The sequence below is a fragment of the Ambystoma mexicanum genome, chromosome 1p (genome assembly GCF_040938575.1).
Source record: "Ambystoma mexicanum isolate Mex_15411 chromosome 1p, UKY_AmexF1_1, whole genome shotgun sequence".
Lineage (NCBI taxonomy): Eukaryota > Metazoa > Chordata > Amphibia > Caudata > Ambystomatidae > Ambystoma > Ambystoma mexicanum.
This window is the reverse complement of record NC_090921.1, coordinates 354,423,755-354,449,185: the sequence shown is the minus strand read 5'-3', so window position 1 is coordinate 354,449,185 and position 25,431 is coordinate 354,423,755. Positions and strand designations below refer to the sequence as shown.

General features: G+C 45.7%; 1 protein-coding gene across 1 annotated transcript in view; it reads right to left on the bottom strand.

The window, feature by feature from the left end:
* LOC138570121 (sodium/iodide cotransporter-like) overlaps positions 1–25,431 on the bottom strand; it is a 636,461-nt gene that overhangs the window by 224,742 nt on the left and 386,288 nt on the right. The window contains exons 9-10 of the mRNA XM_069648754.1: positions 24,591–24,703; positions 1,769–1,839 (exon numbers count right to left, since the gene is read on the bottom strand). Of these exons, the coding sequence (XP_069504855.1) occupies positions 1,769–1,839; positions 24,591–24,703 (184 nt within the window). The remainder of the gene's footprint in view (positions 1–1,768; positions 1,840–24,590; positions 24,704–25,431) is intronic.

The window sequence follows — 25,431 nt, the reverse complement described above, 5'->3', positions numbered from 1 at the left end:
GAGCAGGGCGTGATAACCAGCAGTAAACGAGGGGTAACCTTGCATTAGAACTGAGGTAGAAACCTGAAACCAAACAGGTTATGGCACACAAACCGTTAAGGTAATCACCCACGCCATATGCAGCACACCGACAAAGTTGCCAACTTTAAGTGAGGAATACACTGATGAAGTGTACCTCAACTGCTCACCCTAGCAGGGTGTGGAACCATCAGTATACGAGGGATCACCTCGCAGAAACACAAGCCAATCCTGCCACCGAGCAGGTGACGGTACCATTCCAGAGCACCACCAAAGTACCTGAAACTGGTCACCCCCGCAGGGTGTGGAAACCAGCAGTATACGAGGGGTTAACCTCCCCATAGAATTCAGGCAGAACCTGAAGCTAAACCGGGTATAGCACTTACCAAGAAGGCAAAGCACCCTTCAGTAGGCGAACTGGTGTTAATATATACTGAAAATATCAATTTTAAACACAAAATAAAATATAAACATTAATGTGAATACCTATAAATAAATACACATTCGCATCCACATGTGTATACCGCCAAAGGCGGGCAGCGAACCGAGGCCCCTCGGCCTGGTAAACCTGCAAACCTCTCCTTGAGCTATGCCTCTTGTGGGCTGAAACATCCCTCACCACCATAGAACTATATAAATTAAATGTAGAAATACAAGCGTTTCACTCTAAAAAGAGGACCCAGCTGCCCTTTTCAGGAATGCTCATGGAAGTTACTCCCATCAAAGGAGGGCCTAGCAAACTGCCCCCCCCCCCAGCCAGATCCCCAGGACAGGCTTAGCCTGTATGCAACTAATGACAATGCGCATGTAAACATAAAAACACACACACGCGAAGTGCGGGAAGTTAATGAGTAAAAGAAGCTGCAGCCTTTACAGTCATGGAAAAAATGCGCGCAGGTTCCTACTGCCGCTTACATAATGAACTTGTAGAAAAACAAAAACAAAACTTCCTCTCAAGGGAAAAGAATTTCAAGCGTTCCCAAACCACCTGTGGGAAACGTGCGCTGGCTCTGGGGCTGGGGCAGCTGCTAAAAATAACACTGCCTGGAGGGAAAGAATTTCACACATAGCCGCAGCCTGATTAGAAGGCCTCTCAGGGCTGAAGAAATATAAACAAACACTGCAGAAGCAGAAGGCTCCCAGCGGAGCATTACAAGGCATGAATGTGACCTGCAGGTCAGCGTTCGCACACGAACACGGCACTCAGCCAGTTACCAACGGAACATGAAAAATACATGACCATTTCCACAGTACAGTGTAATAAAACCCCAAACTCATCAAAATAACATTAATAACATAAATAAATAGCACTCTAAACTCCATAAATTCAACACGAAGTCAAGAACTAGGAGGAGTGACTTAGCTTGTGGATTTCAGCAGCAAAGAAAGAGGGGTTGGGGTTAGAGTAATGGACATATATAGAAGAGGGTCCCTGCTCATTGGTCCCCTGCAGGGCATGACCTGTCCTCCATGATGGATTGGGGAGTTCCCCATACATTGACATTGAACTCTATCTAGTTGTGTTGTGGAAACTTTTTTTGTTTGTAAAAGTATTTTCTTTGCTGCTGTGGTTTCAGAGTAAAGATTGTAATGCATAATATGAGCCTCCTGTCTTGTCATAGAATTGAAAAACGCTTTGCGAATCAGACCCTCGGTTTTTTAGGATAACGTTGTTAGCCGGGGATAGTCGTCATTAATTTTCATAACAGTGTATTAGCCCACACGTGGGCCTTGCCTGCCGTAAACTCACCTGCAGCACCCCACTTACTAGCAGAGAGGACAACGCAGCCACAGCGATGCACATGCTGCCGTAAAGTAATGCTGAAAAAGAAGACAGAACAGAAAATGACCTGACGGGTCCTGCAGGTGAGTGCGCGTGTCCAGTAGCCGTCTGACATTATGTGCAGGGTGGTCGGAATGTGCCAGTCATCATGAAGGTGCATGCAGGGGTGAGTCTTTCAAAATATATCACATCTTCAGATTCTGGGCGCTATGTGCAAACATTCAAAGTCTGGCGAACGGATTACAGGGGAGTGGGAGATTGCGTTGTAAATAACATTTTTTAGATATACAAATACAAGGGAGAGTATCTAGTAGTGTCCTATACAACCAGGTAGAGTTTGATACCAGACATTAAATACACGTCATGTCTTCCTCGTCCAGTGCTTCCTTATGAAGGTCACCCGTCTTTGGACAGAACCGGTTTTCCAAATTTGTTTTGTAGTTTCCTTTGACCTCTCCCCCTTATAACTCATCTTTCTTTTTTTCCCAGTTGTACAGTAAACCCTGGAGAGGCCTGCTGGAACCAGTTCAGATAACAACACTCACAATTCCATACTGACATCACAGCACAGCACTCCACACTGACATCACCTCATTCAGAGAGCCAGTGATGTCACACACAAACCAGACATACACTACAACACTTCTCCCTCCTTACAATCTTGAAAACCAAAATGACCTTACCACATTTCTCCCTCCTTACACTCCTGAAAACCTAAAGAATAAGCAGCACTTTGTACGTACACCCTTACACAACCCCTACAAATAAGTGTGGCCATCACGTACCTGCACCAACAACACCAGAACCAAATGGACACACAACACAACCACACAGGACCCGAGGTCCCTGCCGACTGCCCTTGCAGTAACACCTCCTCACAAAACGCGGGACACCTAGCCCCAGCCTGACTGCCCTTGCAGTAAACACTCCACACACAAGTATAGCCACTACAGGATCCGGCCGGAAGCCCGCAAGCCAAAACGCTCATGAACCCACCTGGCATTCTGCGCCCTAACTCGTGAAACAGCACCACACTCACTACAAACTCCGTACTCACTCACAATCAAGAAAGCGGACACCAAACAAATGGTTGCATAAAGCGTTAACACAACACAAAATGCATTCACTAAACGATCTGATAATAATAATATTGTGATACACTGACGACGTGTCCTTTAGTTGACAGATACGGGCACTCAATAAAACAATGACGAACACTAGAGTCCCAGGTTACAACAATTAAAACAGAAAAAACCCTCCACCACGATTTCCTTGTTGCAACCCCATTTTTCTGTTCAAAATAGAAAAGGACACTTCTCGATTAAACAAAGAGAACACTGGACCCATCACCCTCCAGTCTGTTATGTTTTTGATAGTAATTATATTAATATGCCGAAGCCTCATATAAATCATCCACAAACTTTAATATCTGTCTTCTTACTGTCCGTTCTTTACATTACATTCTAGATCCCTAGAACCCATTCCAACTTCCATTTCAGAGTTCCACAGTTTCTCATTGCATAAACTATGTACTAACACCCAACAACCCCCCCTTACTTATCATCTTAGTTTATCTTTATAAATGAACAAATACATTTGTACTTACAGAATACCAGGTTCATATTACATCTGCTCAATTAAACAAGCCGGCCTTCAACTTATCCTACAAGGCTGACTTATTGGAAGTAGATCATGTAATTCAGAACTTACATTACATTGTGACTCCACCAATCCAGATCTTTCTGCAACATTAACAGACCCTACATAAATATCATCAGAAAAAGGAAAATCCATTTCTTTTTCAGGATAGATCAGCTTCATGTTCATTCTCAAAGCCATCTATGCCATCTTGAAACAGTTTTCTAAAAAATGAAGCATTCCTTGTTATCTCACAATCCTCTCCCACAGCTGCCACCATGGAACCTTTAAATGCCTTGATTTTCAATGGTACAGGTCTGTATCTTGAATACAGTTTTCTATGCTGCCTTTGTTGCACCAGAACAAACTCTCCCACTTTCAATTTACTGTCACTTGACTTCCTTTTGATATCAGTCCATTCTTTAATCCTTTTCCTTTTCAACATATCCCCTTCCCTGATCTCCGCATCCTCCGCAGGTGTATAATCCTCCATCTGTGGAAACCTTGTTCGTGGCTTGTATCTAATCATTAACTCAGCCAGCGAATATCCAGTCATATCATGAGTAGTATTATGATAACTTCGTAACATCTGAGAGATTGCCTAAGGCATTGGCATATTATCCATAAGCGCTTTCTGTCGGGTTTTTTTGATCATGTTCATAAATCTCTCAACCATGCCATTAGATTGTGGCCACAATGGTGTGATCTTTTGGTGTTTAAATCCCAGATGTACGGCAAATTTACTAAACTCATGTCCTTGAAATGGTGGTCTATTATCAGTTTTTACTGTATTTGGGACACCCCACTCACTGAATAATTTGTCTAATACAATTGCTACATGATGGAAAGCAGTAGATCCTACATGCTTAATCAACGGAAATCTGGAGTATTCATCTACAGCTACCAGAAGATATCCTCCTTCGAGCGGTCCATAGAAATCAATAGACACTCTATTCCATGGGCCATCAGGTAATGGCACTATCTGAAGAGGTTCAGAATTTTTTTTTAGATGCAGTCACTTGACAAGCAACACAGTGTTGTAATGTGTCTTCAACAATTACATCCACACAGGGAACCCAAACTTGATTTCGAAGAATTTTCTTGGTATTTGCAACTCCACGATGTCCTTCATGTGCCTGCATTACCAGTATTTTCCTCAAACTTCTAGGAGCTACTAACCTATTTCCTCTCAGAAGTACTCCTTGGTCAGTCGCTGATAGTTCACTGCTCATTCTGGCTATCTTCTCCAGATCTCTTCTATCCACCCCTTCTTCAATGACTTGAGACTTATCCCACCATTTCCATCTACCAGCTTTGGTAATTTGAACGCCATCTGAATGGTAGGATCCTCTTTACTTTTTTAAATAAATACTTCTCTTGTAACTGCCAAAGGTAATGCATTAAGTGACAAATATGATAAATATTCTTCTGCATCTACTTGCATATTATTGTCAGACACTTCTGTTGGATGCCTAGATAAATAATCCGCCGTATTAGCTTCCTTTCACGGCTTGTGAATGATGTTATAATCATACTCTTGCAAACGAATATCCCATCTTTCAATCCTCTGAGGCATCTTAACTCTGGGATTTCCAAATAGAGACAGGAGAGCCTGATGATCAGTAATTAAATTGAATGGCCTTCCAAGTACAAAATGATTGAATTTTTCACAAGCCCATACTGCCGCCAAACTTTCTCTTTCAGCCTGTGAATATGCCTGTTAAATAGAATTTAAAACTCTACTTGCATAAGCCACACTATGCCTTACAGTATCCTTTCCTGGTTCCAATTGTGCTAGAATGGCCCCCAGGCCCACTGGGCTTGCATCCACCGTGACTTCAGTTTCCCATTCTGGATTGAAATATTCCAATTGTCTGTCACTAGCTAGTTCCTTTTTTATCAATTCAAAACTTTGCTGGCATTCTTCACTCCATATAAATGTCATATCTTTCTTCAACAACTGTCTTAAAGCATCAGTCAACGTCGAATAATTAGACAAATACCTTGCACAATAGCCAGTCATTCCTAAAAATGACCTCACTTCAGACACATCCTTTGGGGGATCCAGCCCTAGAATTATATTCACTTTCTCTGGGTCTGCCTTGATCCCATTTTCTGAGAATATATTTCCGAAAAATCTTAATCTATCCTTATTCACCTCACACTTGGGACCATTTAATGTCAATCAATTATCCTGAAGAATCTTGCATACCTGTTCCAGTGCCTCATCATGTTCAGTCTGATTCACCCCATATACCAATATATCATCACTATAATTAAACACATGCTTTACTGGTGCAATCACTCTTCTTATTGTCTCTTGGAATATCTCTGCTTCAGAAGAAATGTCAAAACTCAGTCGTTTATACCTAAATAATCCCTCATGCGTTGTAAACGTGGTTATGGGCCTAGAATCTGGGTCAATCACTAGCTGATGATATCCTTGATTTAGATCTAACTTTGTGAATCTGGTGGCTTGATTCAAACAAATTATCATGTCCTCAATATTAGGCCCTGGATGTCGCTCCCTCTGTATTGCTGTGTTATGAATTCTCATATCCACACATAACTGAAGGCGACCATCTGCTTTAGGTACCACTACCAAAGGGGATACCCATGGTGTAGGTCCTCTATCAAACCTCTCAATGTTGTCATTGTCAGTTAGCTGCTGTAATTGACTGGGGAAGTCAACTACACTTCCCAGCAGTCCTTGTAGTTCTCTGCTCCTTTATCTTTCTAAACTCTGCGCGAACGCGCCATTGCAAAAGAGACAAGCCGGTCTGTGCCGGTCCGTGGCCGGACGTGTCGGCGTTCGGTGCGTTTCAGTTCCACTACTTTCGCTCTCGTTCTCCCTGCTCTCCTGGGCATCTGGTGCCTCCCTGTGTTTAGGTAAGCCGGGGCTAGCGACATGCAGGCTCTAGATACAGAATCACAAGCAAGATTGCAGGAGGGGGAGGGGGCTACAATCAATAAGGTGGAGGGGAATACTAACATTGATCCACCACAGGAGTGTATGGAGAAGTTTCTGCATCTTAATATCGGACTACTTAATTCACGTTCCTCAACTAAACATGCTATTAACATCTAGGACATGATTACCTCTAATAACTTTGATATTCTATGTGTAACAGAAACCTGGCTTAAAGACCCAGTGGGGCCCACTTGCGAGCAGGCTATACCAGATGATTACACTATTTACTTTGACAATAGATTGCAGAGTAGGGGAGGTGGGGTGGCAATTATTGCTAAGGATAGCCTTAAACGTTTTAAAGTGACATTAGGCTTTAGTGGGTCCGAAGCTTTGCACCTGAAACTGGTGTTCGCACCCAACAACTGCTTTCACCTAATTGCTATATATAGACCACCGGCACTGGTCTCAGACTTCTCATTGGAACTCTGTTCATACCTAAACACTTTAAGATATGTTAATGTGTCAATGGTTATTATGGGAGACCTTAACCTCTGGTGAGGGAATAAGAAGGACAAAGGAGCTATTGCTCTGGAAAAAGCATTGAACAATCTTGATTTTAAAGTTCTTAACATGGACCCCACTACCCCTCAGGGAAACCAATTAGACTGGCTGCGTGGATATAATATATCTCTGCAAAACTGCAGAACCACACCTTGTATCTGGAGCGACCATTATCTGATATCTAAATATGCTAAGCTCAAGTCATGTATTGATAAAATACTGAGGATCATGACTCGTGTGTCAATCTTCTTGACAAATACAATAAGCATCTTCTCGAGTTAGTGGAGTCAGAGGCACCGCTCACTACCAAGCTAGCTAGAAAAAACGACAACAGCCAAAAATGGTTCACTTCAGAGCTCCATTTATTGAAGAAGGAAAAATGGACCTTGGAAAGAAAATGGATCTTAGATAAATCTGTGGATAGCAAAAAGAATTGGAAAAGAAAGGACAAGGAATATAGAGACAAAATTAAGGCAGCTAAGGCTGATTTTTTCAATTCTCAAATTGAGCGTGCAGATAACAAGACAAGCAAACTCTTCAATATTCTGAAGAGTATTGAAAAACCTGCATCCCTCACCCCCCCCATTTATGCCCACAGAGGAGGATTGTAATATGGTTCTAAATGCATTTCAAGCCAAAACGGAAAAAGCACGACAAAACATCATAAAGGCTAGAACTTCCGTTAAACAGGACACTCATCCCATCGAAGTGGAGGGAACTGTCAGAGAACAGCTCTTTAATCCCATATCAGAGGCAGATATGTTAGAGGTATTGAATAATATGAAACCTACCACATGTGCAGAAAACATTTTACCACCCAGTATCATCCTTCAACACAAAGACATTTTCGCTCCTATCCTCTGGAGAATAGTGAACGCATCTTTTCAAGAGGGTACAGTGCCCAGAGCCCTGAAGAAAGTCACCATCACCCCACTTGTTAAGAAAGCCGGCCTGGATCCTAAGGACCCTGCTAACCTTCATCCAATAACTAACACAAATTGTGTTCTTAAACTATTAGACAAGGTAGCAACACAGCAACTTCACTACTTTGTAGAGAACCAGAATGTTTTGCACCAGCAACAATCAGGTTTCAGAGCGTCCCATAGTACTGAAACAGCTATGCTGGACCTGCAGAATCAGATGCTGAGTTTGTTGGACAAGAATAAGTTAGGGATGTTGATGCTCCTAGACCTAAGTGCCGCCTTCGACCTGGTGGATCACCATCTTCTCATCAAAGCACTCAGAGAGAATGTGGGCTGCTCCGAAGGAGCTATTGATTGGCTTCCGTCATTTCTATCCAACCGCGTAGCCAGAGTCCACTGGGGTAACAGCTTCTCTGATCCTTGTGACATCTTATTTGGAGTTCCCCAAGGGGCCAGCCTATCACCAACGTTGTTTAACATACATATGCGCACATTGTGCAGCTTATTGGTGAAAGCAGGAGTGTCGTTTACGAACTACGCGGATGACACCCAACTTATTTTGGAATTAGGGGGTAGTCATCACGTCACGGACAGCGAAGTAATCGATAAGGTTTACAAGACAATAGACGAATGGATGCAGGCAAATTGGATGTGCCTGAATGACTCAAAAACCAAACTGATGCTGTTTGGCTCCAGTCGTCAGTTGGCCAATCTGGGGGCAGAGTACAATTCTTTCCAAATCAAGAATGCCACTATTTTGGTGGCCTCTAAAGTGAAAACCCTGGGTATGATGGTCGATTCTGCGGTCGATTCTCATGCCCAGACCAGCTATCTTCAAAAAAATATGGAGTATTATCTCAGGCTAATGAAAGCTATCAAGCCATTCCTCAATGAAGGCAATATGGCCACGATAGCCAGACCCATCATTCTATCACGGCTCGATTACGGTAATGCTCTGTTGTTGGGGGCCTCATCTAAGGACCTATCCAGCTGTCAGGTGATCCAGAACAACGCGGTCAGGATAGTTAAGAATTTGAAGAAGAAAGACCATGTTACTGCAGATAGATTATCCCTACACTGGTTTAGAGTAGAGGAACGCATAAAGTTCAAAGCTCTCTGCTTGGTACACAAGTGCCTTTATGGCATAGCGCCGAACTACTTGAAAAAGAGCCTAGTGCTCTACACACCCATGAGAAGACTACGCTCGGTGGGAAAGTGCCTTTTGACGGTACCTAAGTTGAAGTTGAAATCCGGGCTGGGCAGATCCTTTCTGGTGCTGGCTCCTAAATTGTGGAACAGCGTTCCTGAAACTCTTAGGTCTGAAGTAAATCATCTTGTTTTCAGGAAGCGGCTGAAGACACACCTTTTTAGATGACGAATTGTGGGAAAGCAGTTTTCAGGGTTACTCATCAGGCCGCAGTAATCGTTATTTATTGTCTGTCGTGCAGCTGCTGTGTTGTAAGTCTAAGCGCCCTGATGCCCTCGGGCTACCGGCGCTATACAAAAATAAAATACATACATACATACATATGTAATTCTTGAGACACTTTGGCTTGCAAGTGAAAACTTATTCGCCTGGGATGCTGAAGAACAGGACGAACTGATGTATCAATATGTAAATGGACCACACTATCCTTTAGCTTTCCAACACCTTGAAATAACTGCGGAAACTTCTCCTTTACCTTGTCCGAGTCCAATGTTCCCTTCACAAGGGCACACACATTGTAATGCTGCGAAGGCATCCCTTGTATCTTTTCCGATTGTTTATACTTAACATCAATCAGTTGTAAATCTGTGGCAGTTTTGCAGCTAATAAGACATCTACCTACTGCTGGTGAGCTTATAACATGCATATCCACTGGCACGCACCGTCCATCATGAATCAAATCACATTGAAATTGTCCTTTTGACGACAGTGGTAGTTTAGCACCCCATTGACATATCTTTGCTCTTGATGGTCTCTAAAGATATAATGCTGATATTCCTTCATATGACTTTTCACTCATTACATTCACCTTCGCTCCAGTGTCCACCAGAAATGGTATATCTTGTCCACTTGGCCTCATGTGAGTTTGTTGCCTGATACTTTTAATTGTTTGCTGCCTTGCGCTCCGAGCACGTCGTTTCTCCCCCTCCGCCCTCCCCCTGCAGCCACTTCCTGGTCTCCCCGGCCCTCCCGCCTACCTCCCCGCCCACCCCGCCTCTGATTGGTTGACTGACGGTGTCCCTGTGGACTACCTGTCGGCTGCTCTCCTCGCTCGCCTCATGCCTAAGCGGAGCGGGTGCTTGCAGCTCTCCGGCAGTCCTGCTGCTGTTTGAGCCCTGCATGGTCCTTGGGGCCTCATGTGAGTTTGTTGCCTGATTTTTTTTTTTTGAATTGTTTGCTGCCTCGCGCTCCGAGCGTGTCGTTTCTCTCCCTCCCCCATCCCCCTGCAGCCACTTCCTGGTCTCCCCTTCCCTCCTGCCTACCTCCCCGTCCACCCCCCCTCTGATTGGTTGACTGACGGTGTCCCTATGGACTAACTGCCGGCTGCTCTCCTCGCTCGCCTCTTTCTTAAGCGGAGCGGGTGCTTGCAGCTGTCCGGCAGTCCTGCTGCTGTTTGAGCCCTGCATGGTCCTTGGGGCCTCATGTGAGTTTGTTGCCTGATTTTTTTTTTTTGAATTGTTTGCTGCCTCGCGCTCCGAGCGTGTCGTTTCTCTCCCTCCCCCATCCCCCTGCAGCCACTTCCTGGTCTCCCCTTCCCTCCTGCCTACCTCCCCGTCCACCCCCCCTCTGATTGGTTGACTGACGGTGTCCCTATGGACTAACTGCCGGCTGCTCTCCTCGCTCGCCTCTTTCTTAAGCGGAGCGGGTGCTTGCAGCTGTCCGGCAGTCCTGCTGCTGTTTGAGCCCTGCATGGTCCTTGGGGCCTCATGTGAGTTTGTTGCCTGATTTTTTGAATTGTTTGCTGCCTCACGCTCCGAGCGCATTGTTTCTCCCTCTCCCCCTCCCCCTGCAGCCACTTCCTGGTCTCCCCTTCCCTCCCGCCTACCTCCTCGCCCATCCCCCCCTTTTTCCCCCTCCCTATTGGTTTCACATCTGGTGTTAACTGACCCTCCTGGGCAGCCCCCTGCCTGGCAGCCCCCTCGGCTAAGGGCCCCTTAGGCAAAGGGCGGCTCCCACGGCTGCGACTCCTGTTGTGTCTGCAGGTGTCCGCAAAGGATGCCAGTTGCCAGTCAGTAGCCTTTCGGTTTGTCCCACTTGCCTCCCTGCTTATCCCTCCCACTGACTCCTATACTAGACTGTGCCTTCCACAGGTTGACTAATACGCACTGTACCTGTATTTAAAATATCTTTGTTGCGCTGTGTGAACTAGGCTTTTTCTCCCCCCTTCAGGATTCTCAAATTTAGGTGGTCTCTCCACAGGTTGACTAATACGCACTGTACCTGTATTTAAAATATTTTTGTTGCGCTGTGTGAACTAGGCTTTTTCTCCCCCCTTCGGGATTCTCAAATTTAGGTGGTCTCTCCACAGGTTGACTAATACGCACTGTACCTGTATTTGAAATATTTTTGTTCCGCTGTGTGAACTAGGCTTTTTCTCCCCCCTTCAAGATTCTCAAATTTAGGTGGTCTCTCCACAGGTTGACTAATACGCACTGTACCTGTATTTAAAATATTTTTGTTGCACTGTGTGAACTAGGCTTTTTCTCCCCCCTTCAGGATTCTCAAACTTAGGTGGTCTCTCCACAAGTTGACTAATACGCACTGTACCTGTATTTAAAATATTTTTGTTGCACTGTGTGAACTAGGCCTGAGCAAATCTGTCCCACCGAGCAACCTTTTCCGTTCACTCTCTTGAATACTGCGCTCGCCTGTGTCTTCACCTCTCTCCTGCCTCCGCCCTCCTCTCCCACCTACCATATGGTGCTCTCTATCTCTCCTATCTTCTCTAACTGCATCTCTATTGACTATCCTGCACTCCTCACTAAATGTGGTAGGAAAAAGTTTAAAAAGGACATCCTTGTCTCCAATCCAGGCCTCCCTATCGCTGATACCTACACCAGTGCTTCCGCCAAGGAAACTCTCACCGACATCGTCTTTGTCGTGCCTTCTCCTGACTTATGGACCCTTCATATGGTCTCTGTGCTCCCTCCCTTCTCCTCTTCTCCCATTAATGGTGGCACCCATTGGGATGTCCTCTTGGCCTCCTTCCACTCCTCTGAGGTCATCATTATTGTTTACTCTAATGGGACTGTCTTGGTCCAAGGCCCTCAGGCCAACCTTCACCTCTTTGATAGATGCCTCCCGCGCCTCATCAATTTCCTTTCTTCCCCTGCTGTCCCTCCTCCCCTTTCCTCGACTACCTTACCTTCCTCCTCCCCTCTGCCACTTCTACACCTCCGCTGGGTGTACCTCTGATCTGTACCCCTAACCGGAAGTCCTTCAAGGATGGCAACCTTCTCCACATTGCCACTCTTAACTCTCGCTCTGCTGTCAAACATTCGTCCGATATCTGCCGCCTTCTTGAAGAACTTGACCTTGATGTCCTCGGCCTCACTGAGACATGGTTCACGGCCAGCTCTGTCACCAGCTTTGACACGCTGCTACCAGACGGCTACAAGATCCTCTCAGTGCCTAGGCCCTACCGCTCTGGTGGGGGGTTTTGCCCTTATCTTCCCTGAGTGGATTCCTGCCTCTGTCACTCCTACGCAGACCTTCTCCTCTTTTGAATGCCTCGTCTGCCGGGTCTCTCTCTCTCCGAGCCATTCCCTTACTGTAGCTACTATCTATCGGCCACCTGGTCAGATTTCCTCCTTCCTCTCTGAGTGGGGGACCTCTCCTCCTCTCTCTTGGCCTCAACCACTCAACTCCTCCTTCTGGGAGACTTCAAAATCCACTTGGATGCCTCCTGTCCTCCCTCTGGACACTTTCGTGACCTCTGCGACTCTCTCTCGCTCACCATTCTCCCCTCTGGCCTGACTCATTCTGCAAGGCACACTCTCGATGCCCTGATCTCCTCTGATCTTCCCCTCTCTGTCCCTCTCTCCACACCTCTCTCCTGCAGTGATCACTTTCTCCTATCCTCCCACCTCACCCTCCCTACCCCTCAGGCCAAGCCACCTTCATCACTGCCACCCACCTTCACAGTCATCCGTCCCATGAAGCGCGTGTCAGTTGAGGCTTTCGCCGCCACCTTCTCAACCCCTGCCCCCCCTTTGGCTGACTCCCACCCTGACAACTGCCCTCCCCATGCTCCACTCTGCTATATCTGATACTCTTGATATCCTTGCCCCTGTCATGAGAATCCGCCTGAAGCCCAAAGCCCAGTGTAACTCCTGGTATGATTCCGATCTCGTCACCCTAAAACGCAAGTGCAGGGTGGCCGAGAGGAAATTGCGTGCTTCATGTTCATCCTCTGACAAACTGGCCTGCCACCTGTTGCAACAGCTAAATCGACTCTCTGTTCTGACCAAGAAGAGAGCCCATATCCAAGCACGGATCTCTGTGGCATCTAACAACTCTAGTGAACTCTTTAAAATCTGCAAGGAACTAGCCAATCCTGCTGCTCTCCTGTCCCCTCCCAGACCCTCTGCACGGCACTGGCTTTGCATTTAATTTCTAAGACCCAGCACATCTTGTCCTCACTCTCCTCTTCTCGCCTCCCCCCTTCTATCCCCTGCTCTTCCTCTGACCCCTCTGCTGGGACCCCCCTCCCTCCCTCTGACCCCTCTGCTGGGACCCCCCTCCCTCCCTCTCTGTCTTTCCCCTTTTCTCTGAAGACGAGGTTTCTCGACAAGTCCGATCTATGAAAGTCTCGCAAAACAGGTTCACCCCTCCTCCTCCAAAACTATCAAGGAACACATCGACTCCCTGGCTCCTGTCCTGGCTGATTTCTGCAATCACTCCTTCGCCACTGGAGTCTTCCCATCCCCCCATAAGCACTCCCTTGTGCACCCTCTTCTTAAGAAACCCTCTGCCAACCCCTCCTGCCCGGCTAACTATCGCCCAATCTCCATCACTCCCTTCCTGAGCAAACTCCTGGAGAAACTGGCCATCTCCCATCTTAATCTCCACACCGAATCTGTTGGTTGTCTTCATGACCATCAGTCTGGCTTCAGAGCTGCCAGAAGCACAGAAACTGCTCTCCTGAACATCCATGAAGACCTGCTCTCCAACCTTGAATCCAACACCCCGTGTGTCCTCATCTTGCTTGATCTCTCCTCTGCCTTTGACACTGTCAACCACGCCATCCTGCTCAACCGTCTCCATGATAACCTGGGTATCAGAGGACAGGCTCTGGCAAGGCTGACTTCTTTCCTCTCTGACCGACCCTCCCAGGCCCAACTTGGGTCCTTCCTCTCCGATATCTTTTTCTCTACCTGTTGTGTCCCCCAGGGGTCTAACCTCTCTCCTTGGCTGTTCAACCAATACCTAGCACTCCTTGCCCACCGCATCACCGCTCTCTGCCCCTACTTTCAGTGCTACGCGGATGATATCCAGCTCATCCTTAGGCTTCCCTCGGCCTCCTCCTCTCCTTCCCTCATCACTGACTGTCTGTCTGCTATCCAGGAGTGGTGTGCCGCAAATGACCTCTGCCTTAATGCCAGTAAGACCGAGATTCTTCTCATCGGCACACACCCTCCCTCCTTCCCTGCAGCTCTCTGGCCGGCCTCTCTTGGCCCTCTTCCTGCTCCTACCTGCAAGGTTAAAAATATTGGGGTCATCTTCGACTCCACACTCTCCTTCTCTCCTCACATCTCTGACGTCTCTAAGAAGTCACACTACCAGCTGCACCTCCTCAAAGGTATTCTTCCTCTCCATTCCTTCCCCCAGAAGCTCACCTTCTCTAGAGCCCTGGTTCTCTCTAAGCTGGACTACTGCAACAGCCTCCATCTAAACCTGCCTGCCTCTACTCTCCGCCCTCTGCAACTTATCCAAAACAGGACTGCGAGACTTGTCCTTGGCCTCAAGCCCTGGGATCGTATCTCTCCAGGACTGAAATCTCTGCACGGGCTCCCAGTGGCTGCAAGGATTAAGTTCAAAACCCTCTTCTGGGGATTGGGCCGCTTTACCTTCAACTCTCTCTTCCTAAATACCTTCTTTCTTGTGCTCTTTGCTCATCTGCCACCAACTCCCTCATGGTCAGTCGCTTCTCCAAGCAACGAGTTGGTGGTCGATCTCTCTCTTCGGCAGGGGCCTCCCTCTGGAACAGCCTTCCTGCCTCCCTGAAACTTGAGGAGAACCATCTCCGGTTCCGGAAACACCTTCCCTGCCGAATCTGCACTGGTTACCTGGACACCCTTCTGACCTTGGTGCCAGGTCCCACCCTTTGACTCTGCCCTGCCTCCCTGGAATCCCTAGCACTTAGGGACTGTTTCTGTATCCCTACAGTCCCCCCCACCAGCACTTGTCTGCTCTACTCTGCACTTGCCACCAACAGGTCGCTTTACTATCGTATTTATTCCTGTATGCTGTTATGTTATTTTGCATTTATATATGTACATGTACTGCACTTCCACCTCTCCCTTCCCCGAGGCACTTTTCCCTCTCTCCCTACCCTTGCGTGATCTGAATGACACTTGGCCTAGTAGGATCGTTGTCTGTCTCTCCACTGTTTTCCCTCCCCTGCCTCGTCGCGCCTTGAAACACTTCTGTATAGGCGCGTTATAAATGCCATATCATATCACTTAGGTTCACAGTAACATTTATGGCCACTTTATCATCTCCATTGTCATATATCAGTCTTACATACTCTTTACTATATCATACTCCTGAAATTTATATTGTTCTTTGTTCACATACTCCTCCTCTTCTGGCGGGTTTTCATAGGGATCTCCAATCCGTACATCATCTTGATTTTGACCCTGATATGCCTTCATAACTTGACCATGGTCCAGACGATCATGTTCCAGACCCTCAGACATTTCTATGTGTAGATTATCCATTGCTCTTACAAATCCTGGTTGTTGAATCTGTTGGGTCACTCCTGCTAACCCACTTGACCATGTTACTTCTTTCTCTCGAAGTTATCTCACATTGAAACCTTTTTGACTGTTATATCCGGTTTGAAACTATTGGTGTGTTTGTTCTACATGCAGGTGCCATTGCTCTTTCTCGGCACATTTTCTGAAAATGATTTTCCTGTCCACATCGTAGACACAATTGACCTATAGCAGGAAACTGACCTTTGTACGGGAATTCAAATCCACATCTGTAGCATTGTCTTTCCAACTGACTCCTACAAAAATTGTTCAAGCCATCCTGACGAGGTGCTGTTCCAGAAGACATATTAGAGTATCTCTTCTGCAATTGTGTATTTTGTCCGATTGCAACAATAGTGTCCAGTTTCTTTGGATTTTCTATGTATGCCGCCTGTGTATTAACTCTTTCATATACTCTTGTTGATTCAAGTACTTCTTTCAATGGAAGTGGTTTTTTGAATAGATTTTTTCTGAATTGAGATGACACACAACCCTCAATTATTTGCAATCTTATTGCTTCAGTATCATTGTAATTTGCAAAGTCACAATATACTGCCTTGCGTTGTAATCTCAATGCAAATTATGCAATGGATTCATTCAGACCCTGTGTACATTGGTTGAATATATATCTCTCATAATCCTTGTTTGGAGGAATTACAAGTCTGCCGCTGATTGCTGTTTTCAGAAGTTGATATGTAGTTTTCTCCTCTGGCGGTATTGTCTTAATGACACTGTTCAAGTCCTTACCAACTAAATTTATAAATACATCCAACTTATTAACGGCATTCTGATTTCCAACTGCTGGCAAAAATTGCTCAAACTCATCCAGCCATTCTTGCCATATTGGACCTTTATCCTCTTGAGGTTCTAGATTAAAGGGGTTTGGGCGTCTTAAATAATTTACTGGATTCATGGGCATTGATACCACAGATGCAGATGCAACTTGAGTCGAATTTGTGTTTGAGTCCTCATTTGCATTATCAGATGACATTTTATCCAATGTTTTATTTATAGTCTTGCTGACCTTGTTTCTTGGTTTGTATGCAGGTTTATTTGTTTCTTCATTGTGTTCACTTCACGTCAAATTGTTTTTCACCATATGTATCATTTTTTTTGTTTGTTGTTGTTTCAGCCTTTTCATTTATTTGCTAATGCAGCTTAAAATATTACACTTTCACTTTATATGGATTCCCAACACCTTCAGTATTTCACTCTGATCCTTTTATTTAATAAGGTATCAAGCAGATCTGCTAGGATGTCATACTAAAGATTGTGGATGCAGGCCCGTATCTGGTGGCTCTAGGTTCTGAGGGCTTGTGGGCAGGATTGCTTGTTGATCATTGTTGAGGCACCAACCTTTGCAAAGGAGGTCTTTGATGCAGCCCTCTCAAAAGAAAACTACACATTCCTGCCTCATTAACATCTGCTTGTGAGGGGTGTTTGCCCTGGTGGCCATTTGATGCCCCCTTTTTCCAATTATTGGGCGGTTTCCACACTTGGACTTCTGCTGGTAGGTAGTTGGTGGGGTATTCTTCGATAGGATCTTTGCTGGTTGTCACTTACTGATCATCTAGCACAAGGAAAAGAGTTGCAGTTGTTTTCTGTTTCTGCTGTGGGGAATGCTGGACCCCTGCCTTGCTCAGTCCCTTCTCAGTGCAGTTCCTGTTGGGAGTTGGCCTAGAGTTGCCTTCTTCCCTGGCTATTGGCTGGAACTTCTGTTATTCTCTGGCAGTCCCTGTGGTTGGATGATTCTGGGCTTTGGTCCTCATCTTCCCTGAAGTAAGCCTGTTGACCGGTCTGGTTATTTGCCTGTTTGTATGCCTGGCTCTTTCCTATTCTTATGTTGATCTCTGTGAGGGATGTCCTTCACAAACATCCTATTTATATTTTTGGAGGGTGTTGCTGATGGCTCCCCAAGGATGGCCAATGCACCCCACTGCACCCCATCTCCAACTCCCTCAGGGTCAGCCGCTTCTCGAAGCAACGAGTTGGGGGTCGATCTCTTGCCGTGGCAGGGGCCTCCCTCTGGAACAGCCTTCCTGCCTCCCTGAAACTTGAGGAGAACCATCTCCGGTTCCGGAAGCACCTCAAAACCTTCCTCTTTGCTTCTGCTTTCTCTCTCCCTCTCCCCTGCTAAATTCTCGACTGAATCTGCACCGAATCTGCAACTGGGCCACTCTCACCGACCTCGGTCCTGGGCCCAGCCACTCTCCTCTTGCACTGCCTCCCTGGCAACCCCTGCACTGAGGGACTGTCTCTGTATCCCTACAGCCCCCCCCTTTCCCAGCACTTGTCTGCACTTACCTTGCACTTGCCACCAGCTGGCCCTATTTATTTACTTACTCTACTTACTTGTATTGCACTTCCCCCCTCCCCTTCCCTTGCACTTTTTCCCTTCCCCCTACCGCTGCACTTGCGCTGTCTGAATGACACCTGGCCTAGTAGGATCGTTGTCTGTCTTCCCCTTGTTCCCCCCTCCCTGCCTCGTCGCGCCTTAAAACACTTGTGTATAGGCGCGTTACAAATGCCATATCATATCATATCATTCCTTTTTGTTTCTTATTAAGTGCTAGTCCGATCTTTGGAGCTCGGGTATTCTTCATCGAGTAAGTACCGGGAGAAGGAAGAGAGGATGTGGCGTTAATGCAGTGATTACTTACTGGTAATCTTCATTGTGCCTTGTCCTACTCTTCCTCATAACAGTACTGACGGCCCGCCTATTACTCCCCGGTGGTAAGATCACTGTTGGGTTTGTTTACGTCATTAAATATACTTTATGCAGCAGATTAGTAATGGAATGGAATGATAAACTTGTTCTAAACTCTCAAGTTCCATTTATATGTTTCCCTTTAGATAAGCTCTATGTTGCAATATGATTTCATGCCATTCTGTTGTGGAGTGTTTACCTTCATGTAGGATTCTGTAATGAATCAGTTGGAGCCTGCCTTTCAGAGCAGTGCCTTCTGTCACGAAGGCTCTCATTTAATAAACCTTTTATTTACTTTTAACATCTGAGACAATTTCCTCAACATTGGCGACGAGGATCTGCTATCGCACAGACCCATCTCGAGGCCCCGCTGGCACCTCCGAGTAGCTGACTCGCTCTGCGGCGTCTCCCTGTGGCCGTTTGGATTCCCCTCCCTTCCTGCATGCGCGACAGCAGGCGAAGGAGCAGGAGGGAGAGGGAGGTCAGCTGACCACTCCGGAGTGCCCATCAGGTCAGGAGGCATTGGATCGAGGTTGGGGAGGGGCTACGTATGCTGTGGTGCCCGCACCGAGGGCTCCCGCGAGACAAGCCTAACTGCGCTCTGCTCGTGCCTGTTCCCCAGCAGCCCCTCGCGGACTTCTACACCTGCCTCTACACATCGGCGCGTGTGACGTGCACAGCTTTGGAGGCGTGTCCATTCGTCTGGCTGGCCTGCCAATCTCCTGCACTCCCCATTGTGACGTTGGTTACTTAGTAACCCAGTTTCCACGCCCAAGGACTGCCTGGAAGCTCTATGTTCTCAGTTTTCTCTTCTCTGCAGCAACAAACGAAATGAACAATGCAGCAGCTTGTGAATTCTAAATCCCTCTCGTTGAGTCAATTGAAGGGCCTGCTCAACTACTTCTTGGTTTCAACATATCTCGGGAATGGGAACACCACGCGGTGTGTGCCACTTGAACCTCTGATTTGTCACAAGTGTTGGCTTATTTATTTATTTATTTACCTGCAGCATTTCAGTTGATCAACAAACACAGGTCCTGTTCTGCAGGCATTGTCACCTGGAAAAGGAAATTGTCCTTATATATTTTTTCTCTCTCTGCCATGGCTGCAACTATACCTCCTACCGCCTCCTTCTTGAATGAACCAGGCCGCCCCTCCATCAGGTGGGACAGATGGAAGGATATTTTCAAAAATTATCTTGTAGCCACGGGGGGGAGACAGGTTTAGTTCGGCACGTAAGAAAGCTCTTTTGCTCCACAATCTTGGTGTGGAAGGACGCAGGATTTTTGATGGTTTAGCTAGGATCCAAGTGCCGGAGCCTGGAGATGCAGATGAATACGCTTTGGCTCTCAAACAATTGGAAGTGCACTTTGAACCACAGAAAAACATCAGCTTTGAGAGGCACAAATTCTTTCAACGCACACAAGATCAGTCAGAGTCTGTAGAGTCTTATGTTGCCTGTCTGAGATCCTTAAGCTATTCATGTGAGTTTGAACATTTAACTGACTCACTAATCAGGGACCAATTGGTCAGGTGTACTAACAATATCAGGATTCAGGAGAAACTTCTCACTAAAGACATTAAGTTGGATGATGCTGTTGAGTTGGCCAGGAGTATAGAACAGACATCCCAGTATGTCAAAGAACTCAGAATCGATAAGCAGGGCCCGCCAGCTGTCTCGGTGTGTGCCATTGATCAGAAGAGGAGGCCAAATTTCTCAATTTCTCTGCAAGCAGGAAGGGAAATTGGAATGTGAAGAATTTTGTGCCAGGTGTGGGAATCCTAAATATGGGGCCTACTATCCGTCTTGTCCCGCCAAGTTTGCAGAGTGCTTCAAATGCAGGGGTAGAGGTCATTTTGCAAATGTTTGTAAAGCCACGTCTATAAACCTTGTAGAGCCCAGAATAGAAAGCAGAACCAGTAGTGAAGAAAGTATTTGAAGAAATTACAACATACAAGAAGTGTCGAGCATGCAGGAGTCCACTCCCAGGCATGTATTTGAGATTTCAGCCATTTCTTGGGAGACAAAGGGTCCTGTAGATGTGTTCCATATTGATGGCTGCAAACTGGTCATAAAAGTTGACACTTGCTCTCCCTGGACTATAATATTACAAGACACTTTAGTAAACACATTAAAGAAGAGTGAGACAGTAATTCGTCCCACTGACATTAGAGCTTGTGGTAATGGTGAATCTGCAATAGAGATCTTGGGGGAATTTCCTGCGAAAGTACTCTACAAGGAGAGGCAATGCCTAGCCAACATCTTAGTAGCCAAGAAAGGTGCCTCTTTGTTAGGATGGGAGGAGCAAAGATGTTTGGGAGTGAGAGTACAGGCAAGTGCCCCCAACACAGTAACTATTGCAGAAATTGAGGATGTGTGGTCCAAGGACTTTTCTGAGGTATTTTCTGAAAGCTTAGGGAAACTTAAGGATTTTGAACATCACATAAAGCTCAAGATTGATGCACGACCTGTAGTCCACAAAGTGAGGCAAGTGCCACTGAACATGAGGAGTCAACTTCGAGATGAATTGAATGACCTCATTAGCAAAGATGTGATCGAACCAGTGACAGCCACGGAATGGCTGTCGCCAATTGTACTAGTGGCCAAGACTAATGGGAAGTTGAGGTTATGTGTGGACCTGCGCAGTTTGAATCAGAGCATAATTGTTGAAAGGCATCCGCTTCCAAACATTTCAGAAACTCTTTCTACACTGGGTGAACCAAAGATGTTTTCAGTCATTGACCTCTCAGCGGCTTATCATCAAGTTCCATTATCTAGAGAGTCTCAACACTTGACCGCCTTCATCACCCCTGAGGGTATATTTAAATACAGTTGCATAACGTTTGGGCTGGCTTCAGCTGCGTCTGTATTTCAGAGAGTGATGGAGGAGGTTCTCAAGAGTTTGAGAAAAGTCACAGTTTTCCAAGATGACATTTTGGTGTTTGCCAATGATGAAAATGAACACAATGAAATACTGAGAGCTGCCCTGAACAGACTCAGGGCCGGTTTAACTGTTCAAAGGAACAAGTGTAGAATTGCTGTAAAGGAAGTGGAATATTTAGGCCACAAAATCTCCAGTGATGGTATTTCCCCAAAGAAATCACTTGTTGAAAGTATCCGTAGTGCTCCCCAGCCCCAAGACAAAGAGCAATTGCTTTTGTTTCTGGGACTGGCGGAGTACTACCATAAGTTTGTCAATGGTTTTGCCACAATCTCTTCTCCGTTGAGAGACTTGCTGAAGAAAGGAGTGAAGTACGATTGGTCGAGTGAGTGTCAAGAGGCCTTTCGAAAGATGAAAGAGTGTATAACACAAGCACCTTCTTTGAGTGGTTTTTTTGCAGGCAGGAAAACTGTGTTGGTTATAGATGCAAGTACCCTAGGTCTTGGTGCTTCTTTATCTCAGTATGATGCTGGAAAGGTTGAGCATATTATTGCATTTGCCTCTAGACCGTTAAGGGGGGGCAGAGGAAAATTACTCTGTCATAGAGAGAGAAGCGTTGGCGGTTTCGTGGGCTGTTGCACATTTTAAGTTTTACCTCTGGGGTCAAACATTTATAGTGAGAACGGATCATAAACCGTTGGTCCAGCTATTGGGCAGTGTAGAGTGGGCCAAGGGATCTCCCAGGATTTCAAGGTGGATGATAGAACTGTTAGTTTACAATTCCAAAGTTGGGTACATACCTGGCAGGGAGTCTGTTGTAGCAGATTGCCTGTGCAGGCTACCTGTGAAGGGTGAAGATGCTGGTGAGGTATCTGTAGAGCAAGGACTGAGCATTTCAGAAATTGAGTATGAGGCTATAGGAAAGGATGAATACGAAGGTGCTGATGAAGAAGATGTTGTGTTGACACAAGTTAAAACATGGACTAAAACAGGGTGGCCTCACAAGAATCTTATTGAAAAGAAATTTGACAGGTATTATGGCATAAAGGATGAGTTAAATCTGTCGGAGGATGGTTCCAAACTCAGGAAAGGCAATAAAGTCGTTCCCCCCCAGCAACATCATGCCTCAGTTAGTGGGCATAGCTCATCAAGGACATTTAGGCATGGGAGGCACTAAAAGATATCTTCGACAATCCTTTTGGTGGCCAGGAGTTGATAGTGATGTTGAGAGGTGTGTAAAGAACTGTAGGGAGTGTGAGAGAAGTGATAAGAACAAAGTTGTCAGGGAAGCACCAATAAGTCCTGTAAGTGTGCCCAATGAACCTTGTAAAAACGTTGCTGTGGATTTGGTGGGACCATTGAAGAATTTGGGTGATGACTTCAAATATTTGGTTGTCCTGGTTGATTACTACTCAAAGTGGATTGAATGGAAGGCGATTCGCGAAGCCACCACTTCAGCAATGATCTTGTTTTTTGAGGAAGTGTTTCATAGAGAGGGCTTCCCGACGGAACTTATTTCAGATAATGGTGTTCAGTTCTGTTATGATAAAATGTTGGCTTTTCTCAAGAAATTTGTATAAAACATTCTAGGACAGCTCTATACCACCCTAGGGCAAACGGCCTGGTGGAAAGGGCAAACAGGTTCGTGAAAGGTGGTTTACAACTGGCCATGGCATCGGGTTTGAACTGGCAGAAGGTTTTGAGAGAAATGATTTGGAATTATTGCACTACTCCACATACTGTTACAAAAATTTCGCCATTCATGTCTCTCAAGGGTAGGCAACCAGGTACGAAATTCTGCCCAGGGTGGTTAAACATGGCAAGGAGTGTCAATGTGGATAGAGAAAAGATCATGACACTTATTAGAGAAGCACACAATTTATACAAGGAGAAGCTTGATGTAGATAAGAAAACCAGAAAGATAAACTGGAAAGAGGGGGAACTGGTCTTTGTCAAGAATCCCAGGTTGTCTCCCAAATGCCTAGAGAGTAAGTGCATTGGTCCAAAGAAGATTGCTGTAGTGAGGGGTAATGTAGTCATCATGGAAGGGGGAGAGTGTTGGTCCATGGCTAAATTAGTAAAGTGTACCCATAATGATGAAGCAGAGGACCCTGAGACAAGTGACAACAGCACTGATAATGAGCAGTTGTGTGGAGCAGGATTGAATAATAATGTACAAAAGGATAGAAACATGGATGCAAATTCAGAGAGAACACGAAACAAACATCTCTGGTTGAAAGACTACTATTTGGAGTAAACTTGTTAAAATTGTAAGGGAGGAGATGTGTTGGGTTTGTTTACTTCATTAAATATACTTTATGCAGCAGATTAGTAATGGAATGGAATGCTAAACTTGTTCTAAACTCTCAAGTTCCGTTTATATGTTTCCCTTTAGATAAGCTCTATGTTGCATTATGATTCCATGCCATTCTGTGGTGGGTTGCTTAGCTTTATGTAGGATTCTGTAATGAGTCAGTTGGAGCCTGCCTTTCAGAGCAGTGCCTGCTGTCGCGAAGGCTCTCATTTAATAAACCTTTTATTTGCTTTTAACGTCTGAGACAATTTCCTCAACAATCACCCTGGTTCTTTTGGCTACAGTCAGGAGGATTATGGGACTGTCCATGTGCTTTATACCAGGGCTATGAGGGAGAGGGACCAAAAGAAAAAAAATAAGAATTATGAGTAAGGGTTCTGTCAGAAGGCGCATGGCCTTCACAGAGTATGTACTGTGATGGGGAAAGTATGTGTAGGCATAATAAAGATTAGCGGTAAGTAATCAGAGAATTATAGTTCGATCACAGCACCTGGATATTTATAGTGAAAAGAGTGGGGCAAAACACTGCATGGCATTCGGTGGCTGGATTGAAGGAGTGATGAGTTTATGTTAACCTCTGCTGGACATAACATTAATGCAGAACCTTTGAAATAATATTGAACAATCGTGGATTGGGAATCAAGGGATCATTTCTGTCTGACCAGTGATGGTGTCCCTCACACTGCTGTATAATGATCAACATTAGGGATGATTCGACAATCTTGTTTGTTTATTCATTTTTTTTTTAAGCATTGTCGTTGTATACCATATCCAACCCTGCTTCCTTGAATGGTTAATGGCTGGTGTTCTCCTCATCTCTAATGCCATTGTCACCCCAGATGTTTGCCCCTGCAAACCACAACTCTCCCCCCTCAGCAAGATACTCACAAAGGCCTTTGGAGATGAGGGTGATTTTCTTCTGCGACATAGAAGGCATATTGGGCTTGATCAAGTCTTCCACGGTCACAGCTGCCATTGCATTGATACTTGTGGAGGCCGTGCTAGTGTGAGGCAAGAATTGGCAGAGAAGGGTTAAGCATATGCCCTGGTGGGAGAGTTTCAACAAGCAACATTAGGTTTTATAACACTGAGGCATGTCAGATACAGTTATGCAATGCAAACGTTATGCAATGCAGATGCCGCATAGTGTGCATGTGACATATATGAGATATTGCACGCCTCTCCAGCTGCTTTCATGTATTAACCCCTGTTATGATAACATCTGTATGCATCATGAAATGGTGTCTTCAATACACACTTTAACATATACATGCATCATAAATATAAATGCTTTATTGTTTTCTACTCACCTTTACAGGGGAAAGTCTGAAAGCTCGTCATCCAACAAATTTGGGATCCTCGCCTGAGCAATTTGGGTTTTCATGTGGCAGGGTCGGGCCTGGGCATGAGCAGTCTGTGCCCTTGCCAGGGGCCCCGTGCTGATGGGGGTTCCCGCTGGCACCAGTTGCCATGCACATGACAATAGATTGTGTTTCCGGAGGGGCTGCGGTGCCTCCAGCATGGGGGTTCCTGCTCCTATCGATCATCAACAAGCGCCTTCAAAGCCCTTTGAGGACGGTTGAAAAATCATCTCCCTCCCCACCTTACCCTTGTATGCCCAGGGGCCAAGCAAACTGCACAATATGCCACGAAGGGGCTTGCAAATACGTTAGTTGTGTAACCATTGTTTTCAACATTTAGGTGAGGAGAACTGCAATAGGATAGTTTT